The sequence below is a fragment of the Erinaceus europaeus genome, chromosome 20 (assembly GCF_950295315.1).
Source record: "Erinaceus europaeus chromosome 20, mEriEur2.1, whole genome shotgun sequence".
Taxonomy (NCBI): domain Eukaryota; kingdom Metazoa; phylum Chordata; class Mammalia; order Eulipotyphla; family Erinaceidae; genus Erinaceus; species Erinaceus europaeus.
Window position 1 is genome coordinate 8,960,417 of NC_080181.1, and position 21,337 is coordinate 8,981,753.

The 21,337-nt window shown below is 43.5% G+C and overlaps 2 protein-coding genes and 1 long non-coding RNA gene across 5 annotated transcripts in view; 1 reads left to right on the forward strand and 2 right to left on the reverse strand.

Moving 5' to 3' along the window:
- SLC35F2 (solute carrier family 35 member F2) overlaps positions 1 to 2,122 on the reverse strand; it is a 99,068-nt gene extending 96,946 nt beyond the window's left edge. For all 3 annotated transcript variants that reach the window (XM_060179802.1, XM_060179798.1, XM_060179801.1), the window contains exon 1: positions 2,030 to 2,122. The gene's annotated coding sequence lies outside the window, so the exon portion shown is untranslated. The remainder of the gene's footprint in view (positions 1 to 2,029) is intronic.
- A 67-nt stretch (positions 2,123 to 2,189) lies between these two features.
- On the forward strand, positions 2,190 to 20,807 carry RAB39A (RAB39A, member RAS oncogene family). Its single transcript, XM_007520644.3, has 2 exons — positions 2,190 to 2,707; positions 19,305 to 20,807. The coding sequence occupies exons 1-2, from the start codon at positions 2,481 to 2,483 to the stop codon at positions 19,729 to 19,731; spliced, it is 654 nt and encodes a 217-aa protein (XP_007520706.1). The 5' UTR covers positions 2,190 to 2,480; the 3' UTR covers positions 19,732 to 20,807.
- On the reverse strand, positions 16,293 to 19,314 carry LOC132534965 (uncharacterized). Its single transcript, XR_009546731.1, has 3 exons — positions 19,040 to 19,314; positions 18,039 to 18,084; positions 16,293 to 16,635 (listed from the first exon to the last, which is right to left on the reverse strand). It is a non-coding gene; the product is annotated as an uncharacterized LOC132534965 (long non-coding RNA).
- Positions 20,808 to 21,337: the final 530 nt, after the last annotated feature.

A 21,337-nucleotide genomic window follows, 5' to 3' on the forward strand; every position in this document is an offset into this window, starting at 1 on the left:
TTACCTTGATCCAAAAAATAAATAAATAGTACACCTGGACCCAACACAAACAAGCTTCCTAAACCGACCTTATTCGGTATGATGTACCCCAGTGTTTTGTCTTGAATTCTGGCTTACCCCACCTCCACCCAAATTGATTTTGCAATCTACTTTGAAAAACACTAATGCCATTTAATCCTTTTAGAGTCCAGATGAGGAAAAAGACCAAAGTGACTAAGAGTTCCCAAGTCAGTGGCAAGAACAGGTTTGGAGCACAGGTCTCTTAACTCTCTGGAACCACGTGGAGCACCATGGACAGCAGCAAGGGCCAGGCATTCCGCATGTGGTGGGGCTATGCTGGGGTGTCTCTCAATACATAAATCTATTTTAAAACTTAGAAAGAAATGAAGGGTCAGAGATAGCTAACCAGTTAGGGCACAGGTCTTGCCATGTGTGCAGCCCAGGTTCAAGCCCCAGGCCCACAGCAACCGACCTATGGTGTCTCTCCCTGTCTGAATGAAGTGTCAGGGAACAGAGAAACTGCACGTGTGCGAGGGAGGCAGGCAGGCAAGAAAGGCAAGAAAGGGAAAGGGAAAGACAGGGAAGGGAAAGACAGGGAATGAAAGGGAAGGGAAAGACAGGGAAGGGAAAGACAGGGAATGAAAGGGAAGGGAAAGACAGGGAAGGGAACCGAAGGGGAGGGGAGGGGAGTGAATGACAGGGAAGGGAAGGGAAGGGAAGGGAAGGGAAGGGAAGGGAAGGGAAGGGAAGGGAAGGGAAGGGAAGGGAAGGGAAGGGAAGGGAAGGGAAGGGAAGGGAAGGGAAGGGAAGGGAAGGGAAGGGAAGGGACTCTTTTGTGGCTAGGGAGGTGTCAGTATTGTGGATGGGGTGGGGTCCTGGGTTCAAGCCCCAGAGCCATGCACATGTTGCTCTGATCTGTCTCCTTAATAAAACATGCATTTTCTGTTTTCGTTTTGCCTGTATTCTCCCGACTGCATAACTTAACCAAACCTAGAGGATTTTCCCCCAGGTAGAGAGAAATAGAAAGGGGGAGAGAGGGAGGGATAAACAGAGAAAAAAGAGACACCACAGCTCCGCTCCGTCACCCACGGAGCTTCTCCTTGGCATGATGTTCCCAAGTGGTCCTGGGGGCTTGAACCCGAGTCCTCTAACAAGGTAAAGTGTGTGCCCTACCGAGTGAGGCATCTTTGGATCCCCATACACACCTTTAAGTCACTTAATTTTTCTTTCTTTTTTTAAATATTTATTCCCTTTTGCTGCCCTTGTTGTTTTATTGTTGTAGTTATTATTGTTGTTGTCGTTGTTGGATAGGACAGAGAGAAGTGGAGAGAGGAGGGGAAGACAGAGAGCGGGAGAGAAAGACAGACACCTGCAGACCTGCTTCACCGCCTGTGAAGCGACTCCCCTGCAGGTGGGGAGCCGGGGGCTCGAACCGGGATCCTGACGCCTCGCGCCACCTGGGCTTAACCTTTTTTTTTTTTTAACTGGGTAGAGACGGAGAGAAATCCAGAGGGGACGGTTGACTGGTTCGTGATATTTCCAACCCGCAGATGGGGACTGAGTGCTCGAACCCAGGTCCACACTGCAACGTGTGCGCTCCACCGGGTGCACCAGCACGCTAAGTCGCTTTATCGCGAGAACTGACCGTCAGGCCTGCTGTCGCAGGTGCGGTCTTCCCCCTCAGGTGCCAGCAGTCCCCCCCCCCTCCCCCGGCCCCCGCCAGGCCGCGCAGCAGTCACCAGCCTCCTGTATGGCGGCTTCTGCCCCTCAGGCCGCAGCGCCCCGGACTCAGGACGGTGCCCTCGGACCCGAGCTCAGCACGGACCTGCCCGCAGCCCCCGCCCCTCGGGTCCCGCTTCCACAGCGCCGGGGCCGCTGCCCCTCAAAAGCTGCCAGAACGCGGCCCCGTCTGACGCCGCGGGCTGCGGCAGCGGCACCGGCACCGCGGCCCCGGGTGACTTCCGAAACCTCAGCAGGAAGCGAGGCCACGCGCCCGGCACGCCCTCCACGGGACTCCGCTCGAACCTACCCGACTGACCCCGTCACTGCCTCTTCTGCCACTTCCCTCAGCCGAATCCGGCCAGCCCTCGCCAGCCCACGCCGACGCGACGCGGGTCTCAAAGTCAGTCCCACTTTTCATTGGCCGATTCTCCTCGAGTGGCGCCCTTACCTCGTTTTCATTGGCTGGAGTTGCCGCCACGTCCTTTTACCCCACCCACCGACACGACGGCGCCGCCCACGGAACTTCGCGGGAGATTTGCCGCGCCCGTGGGCGGGGCTGGGACACAGCCTGGCTCCACCCCCAGATCGGACACCGCCCCCGATAGACCACGCCCCCTCAGAGAGGGCGGGGTCCGGCGCGGCCGCAGCCTTCGGAATCTGCTGGAAGGCGGCGGGCGGGCGCCGGGGAGGTGCTGAAGGGACAGCTCCGGCCGCCCAACTTCGAGGCGCAGGAGGGCGGGCGGGGCGCCCCGGGAGGGATGGAGACCATCTGGATCTATCAGTTCCGCCTCATCGTGATCGGGGACTCCACCGTGGGCAAGTCGTGCCTGCTGCACCGCTTCACCCAGGGCCGCTTCCCGGGGCTGCGCTCGCCCGCCTGCGACCCCACGGTCGGCGTAGACTTCTTCTCGCGCCTGCTGGAGATCGAGCCCGGCAAGCGCATCAAGCTGCAGCTCTGGGACACTGCGGGGCAGGAGCGCTTCAGGTAGGGCCGCCCCCAGCCCCGCCCCGCCCCCACCCGGACGCACCTGCCCCTCCTCCCCAAAGTGCACTCCAGCCGGGCTCGCTTCCCCTTTGCCCCTCCTCTTCCAGGGACGACTTCCTCCTCTGCGGTCTCCCACTTCTGTCTTGGGCGCCCATCTCCTACGCCCCTGTTCTTCCTTCCTTTCCCAGGGTCACCCTGCTGCCCCCCAGCCCCCACAGACACACATATGCACCCCCAGCTCTCTCCCAGTCCCAACTGTTTTGACCCCCCAACTTGAAAGTTCCCCGGCTGTCTTCTCCCCACACTCAGCGCCCCTCCTGACCTCCAAGCCCACCCCAACGACCAAGGGGTTCCCCCCCTCCCCGAGGGCGGCCCCAGAACCGCCCGGAAGGCGCCCAGCGAGGAGGCTGCTCCCGCCCCGCCAGCTGCAGGACCTCCCCGGCCGCCTGGCGAGGGGCTGGGATGCGGGCGCGGCCGGGGCGCCTCGCCGCTCCCTTTGTAGCGGTCGGAAATGCTGGGGATGCAGCCACAGGTAACCTCGGGGACACTGGCCCACTCGGGGCTGTCTGTGTGTGTTCGCCGAGTTGTCTTTACCAGTTTGTCATTGTTGCTTTGCTAGGGAAAGGGACAGACTGAGATTTCTCAGGCACGTTTCCCTTCACTATAGAGAGCTCCTTAATGCTCTAGGGGTGATCCTCGATCAGAAGATGTACCTCTGACTCCTAAAGGAGGGACCCCCAAGTGCTCACTGAGACTGGAGGAAGGATTTCACAAAGCCGACGCCTGTTGCATTAAAAATGTCAACTTCTGTATATTTAAGACTGAACTAGATACCAAGCACATCTCATTTTTTAGGATTCAAGGCTACTTACTATATGTATATATATATTTAAAGAAGGAAAGGAATCCATTATCCTGCAGTTACTTTCCTTAATTTTAAGATTGCATTTATCAACTGGAACTCATGTAAACAAATATTTTGCAGTTTTAGCAAGTGTTCTGATTGTGAAAGACAGAGGGGACTTTCCTAACTTGGCTTCTCACCCCCACAGCCAGCATCCATCACCCAACCTCGTTTTTGTAAGAAGGTTCCAACAATTAAAGTTTTGGCTCCCATTCCCACTGTGACACTGATTCACAGTGATAGTAAGTGCAGTGCTTAGCGTGCTTATCCATATCTGACTTGTCCTCTAGGAAGTGAAGAGATGGTAATGCCAGCCCAACAGAAAGATGTTTAAGGCTATTAACTTGAATTGTGCACCTTCTAGAACTGCATTAAAAAATAAATAAAAAACTGCATCAAGAATCTTAATTAAAAGAACATTTCATACTTCTGGTTCCTCTGTAAAATGAAGGACTCATTATGATCTCTAAGGTTTCATATCTTTTTTAAACATTCTAAGGCTGACTCCAAATTCCTTAATTTGTGATCTCACTCAGAGATACGTTTTAAGTTATTTTATGGCCAGAACAAAAAGATATTTATTGAGAGCTTTTGCTCTAATTTGTAATGTGGATATAATCAAAACGTTTCCTTTGTGCCTTAAACTTAAAGCAACTAAGTCGAATTGCAAGTACAAAAAACACAGGTAGTAAAATCTTATTTATATCTAAATTCTTTTCTTCCAAGTAGTTCAACTTTATAGGAAAACAAAGGATATGTTATATTTGAAAGGTCTTTCTGCTAAATAGGTAATTATTTTTAATGTCATTTACTGTAAGTATTGAGTTTTCAGAAATCAGCCATGACACATTTTTCTGTTTCTCTATGCAAAAAATGCATCATGGCTTTCCCAACAGCCCAATAGTAATTATTTTATATAAATGATGAAAATTAGACAGTAACTCTCCCATAATAGTGCAGGGACATTTATTTTAGGTGATGTGTTTGCTGGTAGTGACTCATATTTTATTTTGTGATTCATATTTATTTTGTATCCAGAGATAAATGCATGTATATTTCTTTAGCTACCACCAGATATTTGCTTTTCTCTCATTTAGCAAATTGTTTCACCATGAAATTTCATTTAAGAAACTGACAGAACAAATTCTTATTTTCTCCAGGAAAATAGAGATCTATTTTGAGTAATATACTTGCAAATTTTATTCTATAAGAATGTACTTTGACTTATGAAGCTAAATTCCTATCAGTAGTTATCATCACAGCACAAGAAAATAGTTGAAAACATTACATTTTAAAGTTTACTGGTCATTAGATATAAACTAATAGGGATCTATTTGAGATACTAACTTGAAAGCATAAATAAAGATATATTGAACAGGAAAACTGTGAGCTGACAGTTAAAACTGCAGTCAGCCATAGTTTTCTTTTTTCTCCAGCTTTATTCAGGTATAACTGACAGTCTTAATTTTTGATGTTCAGATTAGCATATACTAGTGGACTATACCTACTTGCAAAACACAAAACAAATAAAGAAGAATGTACGTAGTTAAGTCTACCGTGAAGTAATATGACATTCAAGTATTAAGGTTTTACTATTAGCATTATGTTTTAATTAAGAGTGTTAAACTGCTGTGTCAAGGAACCCCAGAATTACAGTGACTTCCTTAGAGTTTCGTTCTTTCTTCTGCACTGACCTCAAGTGGTCCAAGGTGGGAGAATGGCTCTGCTCTAAGCCATCACTCTGGTCCCTTCCTGCAGTTTTTCTGCCATGCACTGGACATTATCCTCATCTCTGTGGGCAAAGCTGGATTGTAGGCACACTGTGTCTACTCAGGGAAGAGGAAAGAAAAAGATCTAAGTTGAGCAGTGTTTGGTGAACTTTCACATCTTGAGGAGAAATTAGCTACAGGATCACATTTAGATCTGGCCACCAGAGAGAGGAATAGTGGATTAATTAGGCCTTGGACACAAACTAATGATCAGTACTTTAAAAAAATTATTTTATGAGTGGGAGTGACACCAGAGCTCTGTTCTGTATGTGCTATGCTCTGCTGTGCTGTATCTCAGGCATGCAAGCCTTGTGGGCTACTTCCTGTGCTACCTCCTTTTATTTATTTATTTTTATTTTATTATTTATTTATGTATTTACTTTTTTTTTCTTTTTTTATGTATTTATTTTTTTATCAGAGTACTGTTCAGCTCTGGTTTATTGTGGTGTGGGGATTGAACCTGGGATTTTGGAGTTATAAGCATGAAAATCTTTTTGCATAACCATTATGCTATCTACCCCCTCCCATATTTTTACTTTTTAAATTTTTTAAATTTTATTTGTTTTATTCTTTTTTGCCTCCAGGGTTATTGCTGGGGCTCTGTACCTGCACTACGAATCCACTGTTCCTGAAGGCCATTTTTTCCCTTTTGTTGCCCTTGTTTGTTTATCTTTGTTGTTATTATTGTTGTTGTTGTTGCCATTGCTGTTGTTGTTGGATAGGACAGAGAGAAATCGAGAGAGGAGGTGAAGACAGAGGGGGAGAGAAAAACAGACACCTGTAGACCTGCTTCACTGCTTGTGAAGCAACCCCCTGCAGGTGGGTAGCAGGGGCTCAAACTGGGATCCCTACTCCTGTCCTTGTGCTTTGCACCATGTGTGCTTAACCTGCTATGCTACTGACTGTCTCCCCATATTTTTACTTTTAACCATACACTACTCACTTCTGGTCTATGGTGGTCACGCTGGGAATTGAACCTACTTCCTTTTAATTCTAAACCATCATAGTAGAAGAAGTCTAGCAGTAAAGGAAACAAATATTGTGAAAACAGTGTCAATTAGGATAAGTATTGGCAAAGTCAGAATATAGAAAGTATCAAATATATTAATATAAATTTTGTGAGCTAAGAAATAGCTCAACCAGTAGAGTGTCAGGCTTACATGCTTGAGGCTTATGGTTAGACCCCTGGTACTACAGGTACCAGAGTGGTGCTTTGGCTTCTCCCTCTATCTTGTGTGAAACGCTATTGGGAAATGAATAAAATACATGTATTTTTTTTTTTAAGATTTTATTGGCCAGGTGGTGGTGCATCTGGTTAAGTGCACGTTACAGTGCTCAAGGGCCCAGGTTCGAGCCCCTGGTCCCCACTTGCAGAGGGAAAGCTTTGCAAGTGGTGAAGCAGTGCTGCAGGTATCTCTCTGTCTCCCTCCCTCTCTATCTCCCCTACCCTCTAGATTTCTGGCTGTCTCTATCCAATAAATAAATATTTTTTTAAAAAGATTTATTTATTTATGACAAAGATAGGAGGAGAGAGGAAAGAACCAGACATCACTCTGGCACATGTGCTGCCGGGGATCTAACTGGCGACCTCATGCTTGAGAGTCCAAAGCTTTACCACTGCACCACCTCCCAGACCACATGTATTTTTTTTTTTAAGTATAAACTCAGAATACGAGAAAAATGAACCTACATATGACGCAGCAGTCCCTCTCGTCTGAAAAACATAGAAACACCAATCCGAAGAGATCTCTGTATACCTATATTCATAGAAGCACTATGCACAGTGGTCCAATTCTGCAAACAACCCAAATGTTCAATGACAGCTGAGTGGTTAAGGAAACTGACATGCACTGGAATACTACTCAGCTGTAGAAATGCTGAGATTTTTCTCTTCTGCTATATCTTGGATGAGACTTGAAGGAATTATACTGTGTGAGATAAGCCAGAAGTAGAAGGATGAATATGAACTCACTCATAGGTAGAACTTAAGATACAAAGAAAGAAAGGGAAAACACACGGTGAAACCTAGACTAATTGTGGTCTCTGGCATCAGAGTCTAGGACTCTTCAGTGAGAAGACAGGAAAGGCTTTCGAGGGCAGGGGGAGCTCGGTGCATGATGGTGGAAGAAGACTTCAGTGGGTGATGGGAGTAGTATGTGGACGCCTATCATAGGAAGATAACAAGCTGTATACATGTGTGACAACCACTGTTTTGTGAATCATTATTTCCCTCCAATGAAGTGCTTTGGGGGGGAGCATATACACTCTTAAGTTTTCTCCAAAGAAACCACTGAAGGTAATATGAAGATGAAACAAGATTAGTGAGGCTGACTATAGGGATTGGAGACCTTGCGTCTTCAAGCTGATTTTGGTCTTTATTTCATGTTGTGTGGTCTTTTGGGTGTTACTGCAACAGTCTAACTAACTAAAAAGTTGGGAGAAAAAAATAGCCTTCCAGTACAGTGCTTCTCAAAGCATCTTGTAGAGAACACTCATCCCTTATGATTCTTTTTAAAATATGGGTTCTGTGATCAAATGAGTCTAGAAACCCTTGTATTACATATAGCACTAGCTTAGAAATTCACATCAAAGGCTCTAAAAAGTACTGTCGCAAAGAATCCTGCTGATTAAACTAGCATTTAGAGACTATTTTTATAAAATGTGAAAACCTATGATAACTGTATGCTAACAAATATAATTTGAGAAATCTCCCTTGATCACTTGCTCTAGTCACATTCTTTGCACAGAACCACTAAACCCTTGAGGTTTGGTACAGTGGAAGGCTGCAAAAATTAGTTACCCAGCTGATTATCTTAGCAAAAAGCTGTGAACACTATGTACCACCTAAGGGACAACACCACTGCTGCTACCTCCCAGCAAAAGTCCGAGGGTGGCCTCTGACTAATTCCACTAAACCTCTGCCTGGTTCTTCATCTCTTCTTCTAGCTCCTGTTTACTACTGCAGATCTTTTCCTTCCCTTCCCATGGGCCTCTGCCTCCTTACACTTGTCCTTTGTTCCATTTATCTATATGTCCCTACACTTAATTTCCCCTCATCCTCTCCTTACTCTCCCTTTTTATTTCTGTCTCTTTTTCCTTTCTTGCTTGCTTATCTGTCCTTTTTTATTCTTTTGGCTCCTTTATGACTTTGTTTTTTAATTCTGCCTCTTGGAAACATTCACATGAAGGTAATGTTTAACAATGGCTTATGTTCTTGTCCGCTTTTAATTTTACAAGAAAGCAATATGAAATAATCATCTCAGGGGAGTCGGGCGGTAACACAGTGGGTTAAGCGCAGGTGGCGCGAAGCGCAATGACCGGCTTAAGGATCCTGGTTCTAGCCCCTGGCTCCCCACCTGCAGGGGAGTCCCTTCACAGGCGGTGAAGCAGCTCTGCAGGTGTCTGTCTTTCTCTGCCCCTCTCTGGCTTCCCCTCCTCTCTCCATTTCTCTCTGTCCTATCCAACAGTGACGACACCAATAACAACTACAACAATAGAAAAACAAGGGCAACAAAAGTGAATAAATAAATAAATATTTTAAAATATTTTTAAAAAGGAAATAATCATCTTGGGAGTTGGGCGGTAGTGCACAGCTGATTAAGCGCAGGTGGTGCAAACTGCAAGGACCAGAGTAAGGATCCCGGTTCAAGCCCCGGGCTCCCCACCTGTAGGGGGGGTCACTTCACAATCAGTGAAGCGGGTCTGTAGGTGTCTATCTTTCTCTCTCCGTCTCTGTCTTCCCCTTCTCACTCCATTTCTCTCTGTCCTAGCCAACAACAATGACATCAATAACAACAACAATAATAACTACAACAATAAAACAACAAGGGCAACAAAAGGGAATAAATAAATAAAAGACTAATTAAAAAAAGAATAAAGAAATAATTATCTTTACATAAATTATGTTCCCAGACATAGTGTGTGTAGGCCTCAGTGTCAACTCCAGTGGCTCACCTTTTGTTTACAGTAGGTTGTTTCCCTTTTATTTTAGATGTCTACCTTTTATTTATTATTTTTTGTGTGTGTGCATGTGTGTGTGTGTGTGTGTGTGTGTGTGTGTGTGCGCGCGTGCATGTGCTCCTCCAAGATTATTGCCAGGTCTCGGTGCCTGCACTATGAATCCATTGCTTCTAGAGACTATTTTTTCCCTTTTGTTGCTCTTGTTGTTTATCATTGTTATTATTTTTTTGTCATTGTTGTTGTTAGATAGGACAGAGAGAAATTGAAAGAGGAGGGAAGGCAAAAAGGATGAGAGAAAGATAGACACCTGTAGACTTGCTTCAACCTCTTGTGAAGCGACTCCCCCCTGCAGGTGGGGAGCCGGGGCTCAAACCAGGATCCATATGTCGGTCCCTGTGCTTTAAGCACTTATCCCACTGCACTACAACCAGCCCCCTTAAAGTTTTATTTTAATGAGAAAGAAACACAGAAAGACACAGTGAAAGACCAGAGCACTGCTCAGCTCTGGCTTATGGTAGTTTTGGGATTGAACCTAGGACTTCAGAGCCTCAGGCATGAAAGTCTTGCATAACCATTATGCAAGCCCCATGACATATATATTCCCCAGCCCATGACATATATTTCTTTGTTTTTTTCTTTTCTTTTTCTTTCTTTCCAGAGCACTAATCAGCTCTGGCTTATGGTGTGGTACAGGGTATTGAACCTGAGACCCTGGAGCCTCAGGCATGAGAGTCTATTTGCTTAACCATTAAGCTATCTACCCCTGCCCTCTATGTTTTTTGTTTTTTTCTGCAAAAATGTCCCCTGACTTTTCAAACAACTCAATACCTCTTGCCAAACTGGAAGAAAACAGATTTTCTCTAATTCAGCTAGGACAGTAGTAACTGGATCCTAATATATGAAAAAGAGGATTCTCAGACCACTTCAGTAAGTTCCTTTTTGGTAGTTTGTTTTGCCACCAGAGGTGTTTTTTTTTTTTTTTTTTTTAATAGAAACAGAAATTGAGAGGGGGAGAGCTAGAGAGACAAAGAGACGCCTGCAGCCCTGGTTCACCACCTGTGAAGCTTTCTCCCTGCAGGTGGGGACCAGGGGCTTCAGCCCAGGTCCTTGTGCACTGTAATGTGTGTGCTCAACAAGGTGCACCACCACCTCAGAGTTTTTGCTGAGGCTTCATGCCTGCAAAATTCCACCACTGCATAGACTCTTGTATTGTTTTTTTTGTTTGTTTTTTCTAGAAAGTGAGATACAGAGAAGGAGAGAGGCACCACAGCACTACTCCACCATTCATGAAGCTTCTGCTTTGCATGGTACATCCAAGGGGTGGTCAGGGGCTCAAAGCCAGGCACATGGTAAAAGTGTGTGCTCTCCTGGGTGAGCACTATCTCCCTGTACCCAACAGAGTTTGATTATTTAGAACCATGTGAGGACTGGAGAAACAGTATAATGGTGGGGCAGAGCAGCAGCTTCACTAGTGGAGTAGTGCTGAATGAAGATGCCTCACTTTCTTCCCCAACCCTCTTTCACCTTCTGTTTCTTTCTGTCTCTATAAGAAAAAAACAAAGTAGTCCAGGATAGATAACATGATGGTTATGCAAAGAGACTCTCCTGCCTGAGGCTCTGAGGTCCCAGATTCAGTCCCCAGCACCACCATAAGCCACAGCTGTGCAGTGTTCTAGTGTCTCTCCTTTTTTTTTATTATTATTATTTTTTATTTAAGAAAGGATTAATTAACAAAACCATAGGGTAGGAGGGGTACAACTCCACACAATTCCCACCACCCAATCTCCATATCCCACCCCCTCCCCCGATAGCTTTCCCATTCTCTATCCCTCTGGGAGCATGGACCCAGGGTCATTGTGGGTTGCAGAAGGTAGTGAATTTTTTTTTTAATTTTTTAATTTTTAAATTTTTTAACCAGAGCACTGTTCAGCTCTGGCTTATGGTGGTGTGGGGGATTGAACCTGGGACTTTGGCGCCTCAGGCATGAGAGCAGTGTCTCTCCTTTTAAAGATATATGTGTGTGTGTGTATAATAGAATCACATGAAAGAACTAGAAAAAAGGTAAAGAGGAGGAAGTGGAAGAGGAGGAGGAAGAGGAAGAAGAAAAGCTGTAGTAGAGATGGTTAGTGTTGGGACAATTAGTGAGCAATTCATTTCCAAGAGTTCAGTTTTCACACTTAACTTATTCTGCCTTCTAAAACCCATAGTTTGAATTGCCGTCAATTTAAATACAGTCGTTCTTTTAAAAAATGTGATTTTGTGGTCTAGGAGGTGGCACAGTGGATAAAGCACTGCATTCTCAAGCATAAAGACCTGAATTCAGTCCCTGGCAGCAAATGTGCCAGGTATCTGATTCTTTCTCTCTCTCCCTATCTTTCTCATGAATAAATAAATTCTTTTAAAAAATGTGATTTCACCTACATGTTTATCGTTATTCAGCCCACACACTGGGGCCCCTGTTGGCTTCATAACTCCTTTCTATATCAAGTGGTGATAAGTTTCTTTTTTTATTTATCTCAGTTATTCTCTCATTTGCTCTGCATTTACATACTGCCTAGACTAAGTGATGAATTTAGTTGTTTCTTCCTTTATAAATGCTGGAAGAACTTTATAAGAATTCATATGTGCCCAGTTCTGGGCTAGATACGAGGAGTACAGCATCTGAAAAATCTTTCACCTTGTTTCTTTCTGTCTCTATAAGAAAAAATACAAGGTAGTCCAGGGTAGATAGCATAATGGTTAGGCAAAGAGACTCTTATGCCTGAGGCTTTGAGGTCCCAAATTCAATCCCATGTAACACCATAAACTAGAGCTGAGTGGAAGGAAGGAAGGAAGGAAGGAAGGAAGGAAGGAAGGAAGAAAAAAAGAGGATGGGAGAGAGAACCACTAGGAGCAGTAGAGTCATTGTACAGGCACCGAAACCCAGTGATAAACCCTGGTGGCAAAAAAAAAAAATAAAAAGAATTTCAAATTTTTATTCACTACTATAGAGGCAAATAGAGTAAAAAAAAAAAAAAAAAAAAGGTGAATAGAGCTTGCTGGGGTGCTAAGAAAGCCTCACTATCCTAAAAAATGCCATAAAAAAAAATGGTCACAGGGAATTGAGTCATATTCAGAGAGAGAGTATGGCCCATTAGCTCTTGTCTGTGCTATATATAGCCTCAAAAACCACCCACAACTTCTAAGGCAAAGAACCTGTTGTTGTATCAAAACCAACAAACAAAGAGCTGTTTGAATCAAAAGGCTTCAGAATCTCAGGCAAGGGCAGGGACTCTTAGTAGTAATGAGGGGTGTGGGGAGACCTATCTTTCAGTTTCTGGCAAGCAGCAGGCTAAGGACCTGCAGTATCAGGCAAGTGAAGCAGGTAAAGAAAGCATCCACACAGCAGGGTGGATCCCCAGAGTACAGCAGAGATGGGCTGTGATGGCAGAGAGGCTCTCACTCGTGGCTAATGCACTCACAGGCCGCTCTGCTGCCCGTGGCCTCTGACACACAGCACTTCTACCCTCTAAATGCCTGTTTACAATTGGCAAACCTACAAGAAGAGCATCTCTAGAATGGAACTTCTGGTTCCTTTTACCTGAGTAAGTCAGCTTATATTGTGTTACTTTTTAAGAATCCTGAGCACATCTAAAATGTTCATCATAGTAGCACGTAAGGCCTACATAATCTTGCCACTCTCAGATAAAATGTGACTATCTAGTGTAAATACTGGTGAGCATTCCAGGGCCTGCGCATTTTTACTCTTCATCTTGTTTTCAGTGCTTTTGAAGAAACTAGATAAGTGTGTATCTGAGATATTTGTGTTATTTATAAAGTCAATAATCATAACACTTGTATCCTCCCAAATTCACCAAGACGTATTATTCACACTGGACTATATGATCCACCTGTGAAGCTACTCGTTGTAAGCAAACTCTTGTACTCTGAATACTGCTCGTCCACATGTTACTCAGAAAACATATTAAGAGGAAGTCAGTTAAAAATGTCTAAATTAGGGCAGGGGAGATAACATAATGGTTATGCAAACAGACTCTCATGCCTGAGGCTCCTGAGTCCCAGGTTCAATCCCCTGCACCACCATAAGCCAGAGCTGAGCAGTGCTCTGGTGTTTCTGTGTGTCTTTCTCTGCATCTCTCTCAAAAATAAAATAAATAAAATATTTTTTTAAAAATGTCTACATTAGGGAGTCAGGCTGTAGCGCAGCAGGCTAAGCACACGTGGCACAAAGCACAAAGACCAGCGTAAGGATCCCGGTTCGAGCCCTGGCTCCCCACCTGCAGGGGCGTCACTTCACAAGCAGTGAAGCAGGACTGCAGGTGTCTTTCTCTCCCCCTCTCTGTCTTTCCTCTCCTCTCTCCATTTCTTTCTGTCTTATCCAACAAGGATGACAGTAATAATAACTACAATAATAAAACAACAAGGGCAACAAAATGGAATAAATAAAATAAATATTAAAAATAATAAATGTCTACATTAAAAAAATGTCTACATAAACAAAGTGGTCTTTTTGATTCTAAAACAAATCTATTGCAGGCCACAGACAGAGAGCTTGCTTAGGTAAGATGTGTGGCTTGCCAGGGGCTGGGCAGTAGTGCAGCAGGTTAAGTGCATATGGCGTGAAGTGCAAGGACCAGAGTAAGTATCCTGGTTAGAGCCCTAGGCTCCCCACCTGAAGGGGGGTCGCTTCACAAGTGATGAAGCAAGTCTGCAGGTGTCTATCTTTCTCTCATCCTTTTTGTCTTCCCCTCCTCTCTCAATTTCTCTCTGTCCTATCCAACAACAACAATAATAACAGCAACAAGGGCAACAAAAATAGAGGGGGAATGGCCTCCAGGAGCAGTAAATTCATAGTGTAGGCAGACACCGAGCCCCAGCAATAACCCTGGAGGCAAAAGAAGAAAAAAAGCAACATATGTGACTTGCCATGTGTGTAGCCTGGGCTCAAGCCCTGGCACCACAGGAGAGGCCCTCTCTTTCAGAATGAAATGAGGTCTGGGAGTAGTATTATCACACATCTGTGAGACCCAGACTGCAAATAAGTAATTTTGTAGGTGGGTAAAGAAAATGAGTTCTATAATAAATAGTCAAATATTACTCAACCATAAAAAGGAAATGGGGCATATGCTACAGTACGAATGAATTTTGAGGACATCAGACTAATGAAATAAACTAGTTAAAGAAGTAAATTATTGGGCAGGGGTAGATAGTATAATGGTTATGCAAAGATACTTTTTTTTTTTTGCCTCCAGGGTTATTGCTGGGGCTCTGTGCCTGCACTATGAATCCACTGCTTCTGGAGGCTGTTTTTCCCATTTTGTTGCCCTTGTTGTTGTTGTGCTTATTGTAGTTGTTATTGTTGTCATAGCTGTTGTTGCTGTTGGATAGGACAGAGAGAAATGGAGAGAGGAGGGGAAGACAAAGAGGAGGAGAGAAAGACACCTGCAGACCTGCTTCACCGCTTGCAAAACAACCTCCTGCAGGTGGGGAGCCAGGGGCTCGAACAGGGATCCTTGCTGGCCCTTGCGCTTTGTGCCATGTGTGCTTAACCTGCTGCACTACCGCCGACTCCCACAAAGAAACTTTCATGCCTGATGCTCTAAAGTTCCAGGTTCAATCCCCTGCACCACCATAAGCCAGAGTTGAGCAGTGCTCTGGTTAAAGTAAGTGCAAAAAAAAGAGGAAATTATTGGGGCCAGGCAGTGGTATACCAGGTTAAGCATTCACATTACATTCCACAAGGACCCAGGTTCAAGCCCCTGGTCCCCACCTTCATGGAGAAAGCTTTGCAAGTGGTGAAGGAGGGCTACAGGTGTCTCTCTCTGTCGCTCTCTGCCTACCTCCCCCTTCCATCTGAATTTCTGTCTCTATCCAATAATAAATAAATATTTTTTTAAAAGAAGCAAATTATTCCACTTAGACAAGGCATCATAAGTCGTCAGACTTATGAATGGTGGGTCTAAGAGGCTGGAAGAAGGAAGAAATGAGGAGTTGCTTTTCTATGGATATGGAGAAGGTTTAGCGATCAGCTGTATAACATTGTGCTTATAGCTAGTAATATTTTTTTAATATTTTTCCTTTTGTTGCCCTTGTTGTTTTATTGTTGTTGTTATTGTTGTTCTTGATGTCATCGTTTTAGATAAGACAGAGATGGAGAGAGGAGGGGAAGCCAGAGGGGGAGAGAAAGACAGACACCTGCAGACCTGCTTCACAACCTGTGAAGCGACTCCCCTACAGGTGGGGAGCTGGGGGCTCGAACCTGGATCCTTACGCCGGTCCTTGCACTTTGCGTGCATTTAACCCGCTGCACTACCGCCCGACTCCCTATAGCTAGTAATATTATACTGTATGCTTTACCACAATAAAAAAAAATATGAATCTTGGCTATGGAAAACTATGTTGTTAAAAACATCTGTGAATTTATTTTATATCATTCTTTTATTGCAAAATATATGCAAACTGTAACATGTCTTTGATTGTGAGCTACAAAACCAACTTGAAGCTCTTAATAAAAAATAAGAGTTACTGGAAACCTGTCTGAGGCAGAGCCTTGATGGGAAGATAAAGGAACCACACTTGGAATGATTCAGAAGATCCCAGCAGCTGTGGGCAGTAAGAACCACAATTCTGGTGTCCCTTTCTGGCCTGCTCACCCACTGCGGAAAGCCCAAATGGCAGCAGGGCATTTTCTGCTCCTAATTCCCTAGCAGCAGCACCAGTGGGTTCTCTAGGGAAAGCATTTCTCCCTGGGATCATAAAACCCCATCCATCAGCAGAGTTCAACCACAGGGATTAGAAGCAACAAGCAACTGTAGCAATTGTGAGAGGCACCCACCCTGCTCTGACCCTTTGTTTCCCACACCATAGCTTCTGTTTATGGGGATGGCACCAACTGCTGTTTTCCTCACTACTTTAAAATATACACACCTTCCATATCTTAATTCTATTTTTTAAATATTTATTTATTAATGAGAAAGATAGATAGAACTAAGATATGGAAGTAGGTAGAGATAGGAGAGCATCAGTGAGCTGAAAGTGACAGAGTTGGTTAGCTGATTATAAATTGTCATCATAGTAAAAATATGTTGGCAGACAATGATGTTTTGGTCCAAAAGTAGACTGCAAATTTGCAGCTTTGTAGGAATCAGACATTTCTGAGGATAAAAAGGAAGCAGACAAGAAAGCAGAATGGAAAGGAAAGTTCATTAGAGGTGAGGAAGTCTAGTAGCAGAGATGACATCATACACTTACCCAAACGAATGTTGAAATCTGTGGGCAGCACAACAGGAGCTGAGCTAGAAGAGAAAATCAAAGTGAAGTGCTAAGTCTTTTGCACCTGGGGAATGACAGAGAAGTTGGCAACTGAAGATAGAGCCAGAGGGCATAACCCTCTAAGGAGCAGGGGCTTTTTTTCTAGGGAAGTTTGGGAGCGAATAATTAGGAGGAAGAAGCATTGGGGAGGCAGAAGTCACCTCCTCCTGCTCTTCTACAAGGAACAGCGTGACTACAGCAAGGAAGCAGTTCTGATGACCAACCTTCTTCAGCTGAGGCTAGGGGTGGAGAAAGCTGTGTGTGGCAAGGGAACAGACTACTTGAAAATGGGATAAGAATTGCAAAAAGTGTAGCTATCAAAGTATAAAAAAGGCCAGCAAGTTTTTTAAGAATCAGAAACAGATTATCTGTGGGAGGAACAAGGGACTGCTAAAAGATTATGACTCAGACCCCATGGTTTATAATGTATCTTCCCCATCACACCCCCTAAACACTGAATTTAGGGGTATTCTATCCCCTTTACCAATCTTGATAGAGAATAGTAGCATTTTTATCACTTTATTAGGGAATCAAATGATTTGCAGAACAGTTGCCATCCATGTCGTTTCTTATCTTCCCGTGATAGGCCTTTTGCACTCTATCCTGGTTCAGCTGCTAACATCCTCCACCACAGTGCACTGGGCCCCCACTCCCCCTTCAATCACTGCATCCCCAGGTCAGAGTCCTTGGATCTGCTATAGTAGACCAGAGTTGATCTACAGAGGGTAATATTTAATTCTCCTATAACACACACCAGAACAAGTGTGAGACTTTCAAAGTCCAGAGGAAATAGAAAAGTAACATGGGGGAGTCAGCAGTAGCGCAGATGGTTAAGCGCACCTGGCTCGAAGTGCAAGGACCGGCCTAAGGATCCAGGTTCGAGCCCCGACTCCCCACCTTCACAGGCTGTGAAGCAGGGTACAGGTGTTTTATCTTTCTCTCCCCCTCCCTGTCTTCCCCTTCTCTCTCCATTTCTCTCTGTCCTGTCCAACAACAACAATAACAACTACAATAATAAAACAAGGGCAAAAAAAAAAGGGAAAATAAATTTAAAAAAAGAAAAGTAATATGGGGGCCAGGTTGTGACACACCTGATTGAGCAACCATGTTACAGTACTCAAGGACCCAGGTTCAAGCCCCCCCATCCCCACCTGCAGGGGGAAAGCTTCATGAGTGGTGAAGCAGTGCTGCAGGTGTCTATCTCTCTCCCTCTCTATCACCCCCTTCCCTCTCAGTTTCTGGGCCATCTCTATCAAATAAGTAAAGATAATAATAAAAAAGTAGCATGTGAAAGAATATGTTTATCAAGGACAGTTACTCATCACCAGCTTTTGAATTCTTTACCAAGAGGGCCTCTCTACATAGTTCCTTGAAGTCTGTTCCTTACCTTCTATCCTTCTAGACCTCAGGATCTTAATCCGAGAGAGGAGAGTCTAGAAAAAAAAAGATGTCTTCTCATCATCAAGTTTCTAGCTTCCAAGCAAAGGCCTGTTTCTTTTTTCTCAAAATCCCCCCCCCCCAATTGAAATGACATTACATTAAAACAAAGTTTCAATCATTGAAAATCAACATTATGACCTCATCTTGATTTCTCCACCCTCCGTAGATTATAATCACCATCATCAATTTTCTTTTTTTCTTTCTTTCTTTCTTTTTTTTTTTTTTTCATCATCATTTTTACCAGAGCAATGCTCAGCTCTAGTTTATGGTAGTGTTAGGGATTGAACCAGGGATTTTTAGTGCCTCAGGCATGAAAGACTTCTTGCATAACCATGACACTATTTCCCCAGCCCTCCATAGGTTATTTTTGTTCATTTAAGACACTTCACAGTTGATTGTTAGCTTACTTCTTAGCACCAACTTGCAAATGTTCCAGAGACCACAGGTTCATTCCCTAGCACCATTTATGACAGAACTGAACTGTGTTCTGGTCTCTCTCTCCTCTCTCATAATACTCTTTTAAAAGATATTCTAGGGGGAGTCGGGCAGTAGCACAGTGGGTTAAGCGCAGATGGCGCAAAGCACAAAGCCTGGTTCGAGCCCCCAACTTGAACTGTAGGGGAGTCGCTTCACAGGCAGTGAAGCAGGTCTGCAGGTGTCTATCTTTCTCTCCCCCTCTCTGTCTTACCCTCCTCTCTCCATTTCTGTCCTAGCCAACAAGGACAACATCAATAACAACAATAATAACTACAACAATAAAAACAACAAGGGCAACAAAAGGGAATAAATAAATAAATAAAGATACTTTAGGGCTGGGGAGACAGCATAAAGGTTATGCAAAAGCTTTTCAAGCCTGAGGCTCTGAGGTCTGAGGTTCAATCCCCAGCACCACCATAAGCCAGAACTGAGCAGTGTTCTGGTTAAAATAAATAAATAAATAAAAGATACCTTATATTGCGGGGGTAGATAGCATAATGGCTATGGAAAGAGACTCTCAAATCTGTGGCTCCCATGTCCCGGGTTCAATCCCTCACACCACGTAAGCCAGAGCTTAACAGTGCTCTGGTTAAAAAAAAAAAAAAAAAGGATACTTTATATTAAAAGACATATAAATTCTAATAAGTCATGTTAAGGTATCTTCAGCTTGTACTGTGATGTCTCACTGTATGAAAGGATGTCCTTTTACAATTTCTTTTTTCTATTTATCTTTCAGATCAATAACTCGATCTTATTACCGCAACTCAGTTGGTGGGTTCTTAGTATTTGATATTACTAACCGGCGATCGTTTGAACATGTGAAAGATTGGCTAGAAGAAGCAAAAATGCACGTACAGCCGTTTCGGATTATCTTTTTGCTTGTGGGACATAAATGTGACTTAGCTTCACGACGGCAGGTCACAAGAGAAGAAGCTGAAAAACTGTCAGCAGACTGTGGCATGAAGTACATAGAAACATCAGCAAAAGATGCTACTAATGTTGAGGAGTCCTTCACAATCCTGACAAGAGAAATATATGAACTTATTAAAAGGGGAGAAATTTGTATTCAGGATGGCTGGGAAGGGGTTAAAAGTGGTTTTGTTCCAAACACTGTGCATTCTTCTGAGGAAGCAGTAAAGCCCAGGAAAGAGTGCTTCTGCTGACTTCCAACATGCCAAAGAGCCCACAGGAGCAGGACAGACCCTACCATTCAAGCAGCAATGCAATGGAAGCACTAAAAAGGTGCAGACCCCTGCTAACATTACTTGGTTACATATTGATTCAGGACACTGTGCTTACTTCTTACATGCCAGATTGGAAAATTTGCTAAATTAATCAGGCAGCTTTTCCTAGAAACAGGAGTGCCTGCATAATTTCCTCATTCTCACTGTTAGCATAGAATTGACCTTAACGTCCCAATCTGTCAGTAGCACTCATTTTTCTTGATGGTTTGAAATGAATATTTTGTGCATATATAATCAGACTGAAATATGTTGTTAGGAGTTACACTATCTTGAGTTAGTTTATTAGTACTTCATAGTAAAGTGTTTTGTTTTTTTTTAATTAATTCTATTTTGTTGGGTGTCCACCTCACTGGACTGCCTTTTGGAGACAGAGAGATAAAAGTCAGAGAGGGAAAGACACAACACTAAAGCTCCTTCCAATGTGGTTAGAAAAGTGGCTTTAAAAGAATGATGTTCACACACAAAGTAAACACTGTCAGAGGTTTCAGTTAAGAATAAAACAGTAGTTCTTCGCTTACTTGCTATTTCTAACTTTATTCAGAAGTATCTATCCTCCTTTAGTTCTGCCTAAGTATAGTTTTATATTAATTTTGTTCTCTGCTTTATTGCTCCTAAGTTTTTGCTTATAGACAGACCTAAGGATCCAAGAAAAATACTTTATTGCAAATATTTATAAAAATAAAAGTGAAGGACCATTATCAGCAAATGGTATTTTATAGTATGACTCCTTTAGACATGAAAAACAAATTTATTTATATGCTGACATTTTCAAAAAGAATAAATGCAATTTGCCTTAAGTTATTATAAAAACTGTCAATAGAGGGACATACAGAACATTTTTAGGTGGTCCAGGAGGTGGTGCAGTGATAAAAGCTCTGGATTCTTAAGCATGAGGTCCTGAGTTCGATCCCCAGCAGCACATGTGCAAGAGTGATGTCTGGTTCTTTATCTCTTCTCCTATCTTTCTCATAAGTAAATAAAATCTTAAAAAAAAAAACATTTTTAGTAATTACATTTTGTTCAAGTAAATTTCCAATATAAGAAAAGGCTTTTCTGGGTAAAGAAAATTGACTAGATATTTGATTCATTTAGTAGTCAAACTATTTTATAATCTCATGAGCAAAAGTAAAGATTAGAACAAGTTGAGGCTGTAGATGACTCGAGTTTCCAAATTTCTAACTTAGATTCAATTCTCTTCCTAGAAGTAACATTTTGATCACAATATCAAATATTTTAATTTATACTTAATTATAGCCTCATTTCTTTTTTTTTAATATTTATTTTCCCTTTTGTTGCCCTTGTTGTTTTTATTGTTGTAATTATTGTTGTTATTGATGCTGTCATTGTTGGATAGGACAGAGATATGGAGAAAAGAGGGGAAGACAGAGAGGGAGAGAAAGACAGACACCTACAGACCTGCTTCATCGTCTGTGAAGCAACTCCCCTGCAGGTGGGGAGCCGGGGGCTCGAACTGGGATCCTTGTGCTTTGAACCACACGCGCTTAACCCACTGAGCTACCACCTG

Excerpts from the sequence above, each read along its gene's own strand:
- RAB39A (XM_007520644.3), top strand. The coding sequence starts at position 2,481 with ATGGAGACCATCTGGATCTATCAGTTCCGCCTCATCGTGATCGGGGAC. Across the intron at positions 2,708-19,304 it reads GCGGGGCAGGAGCGCTTCAG|ATCAATAACTCGATCTTATT; the intron begins GTAGGGCCGCCC and ends TTTATCTTTCAG.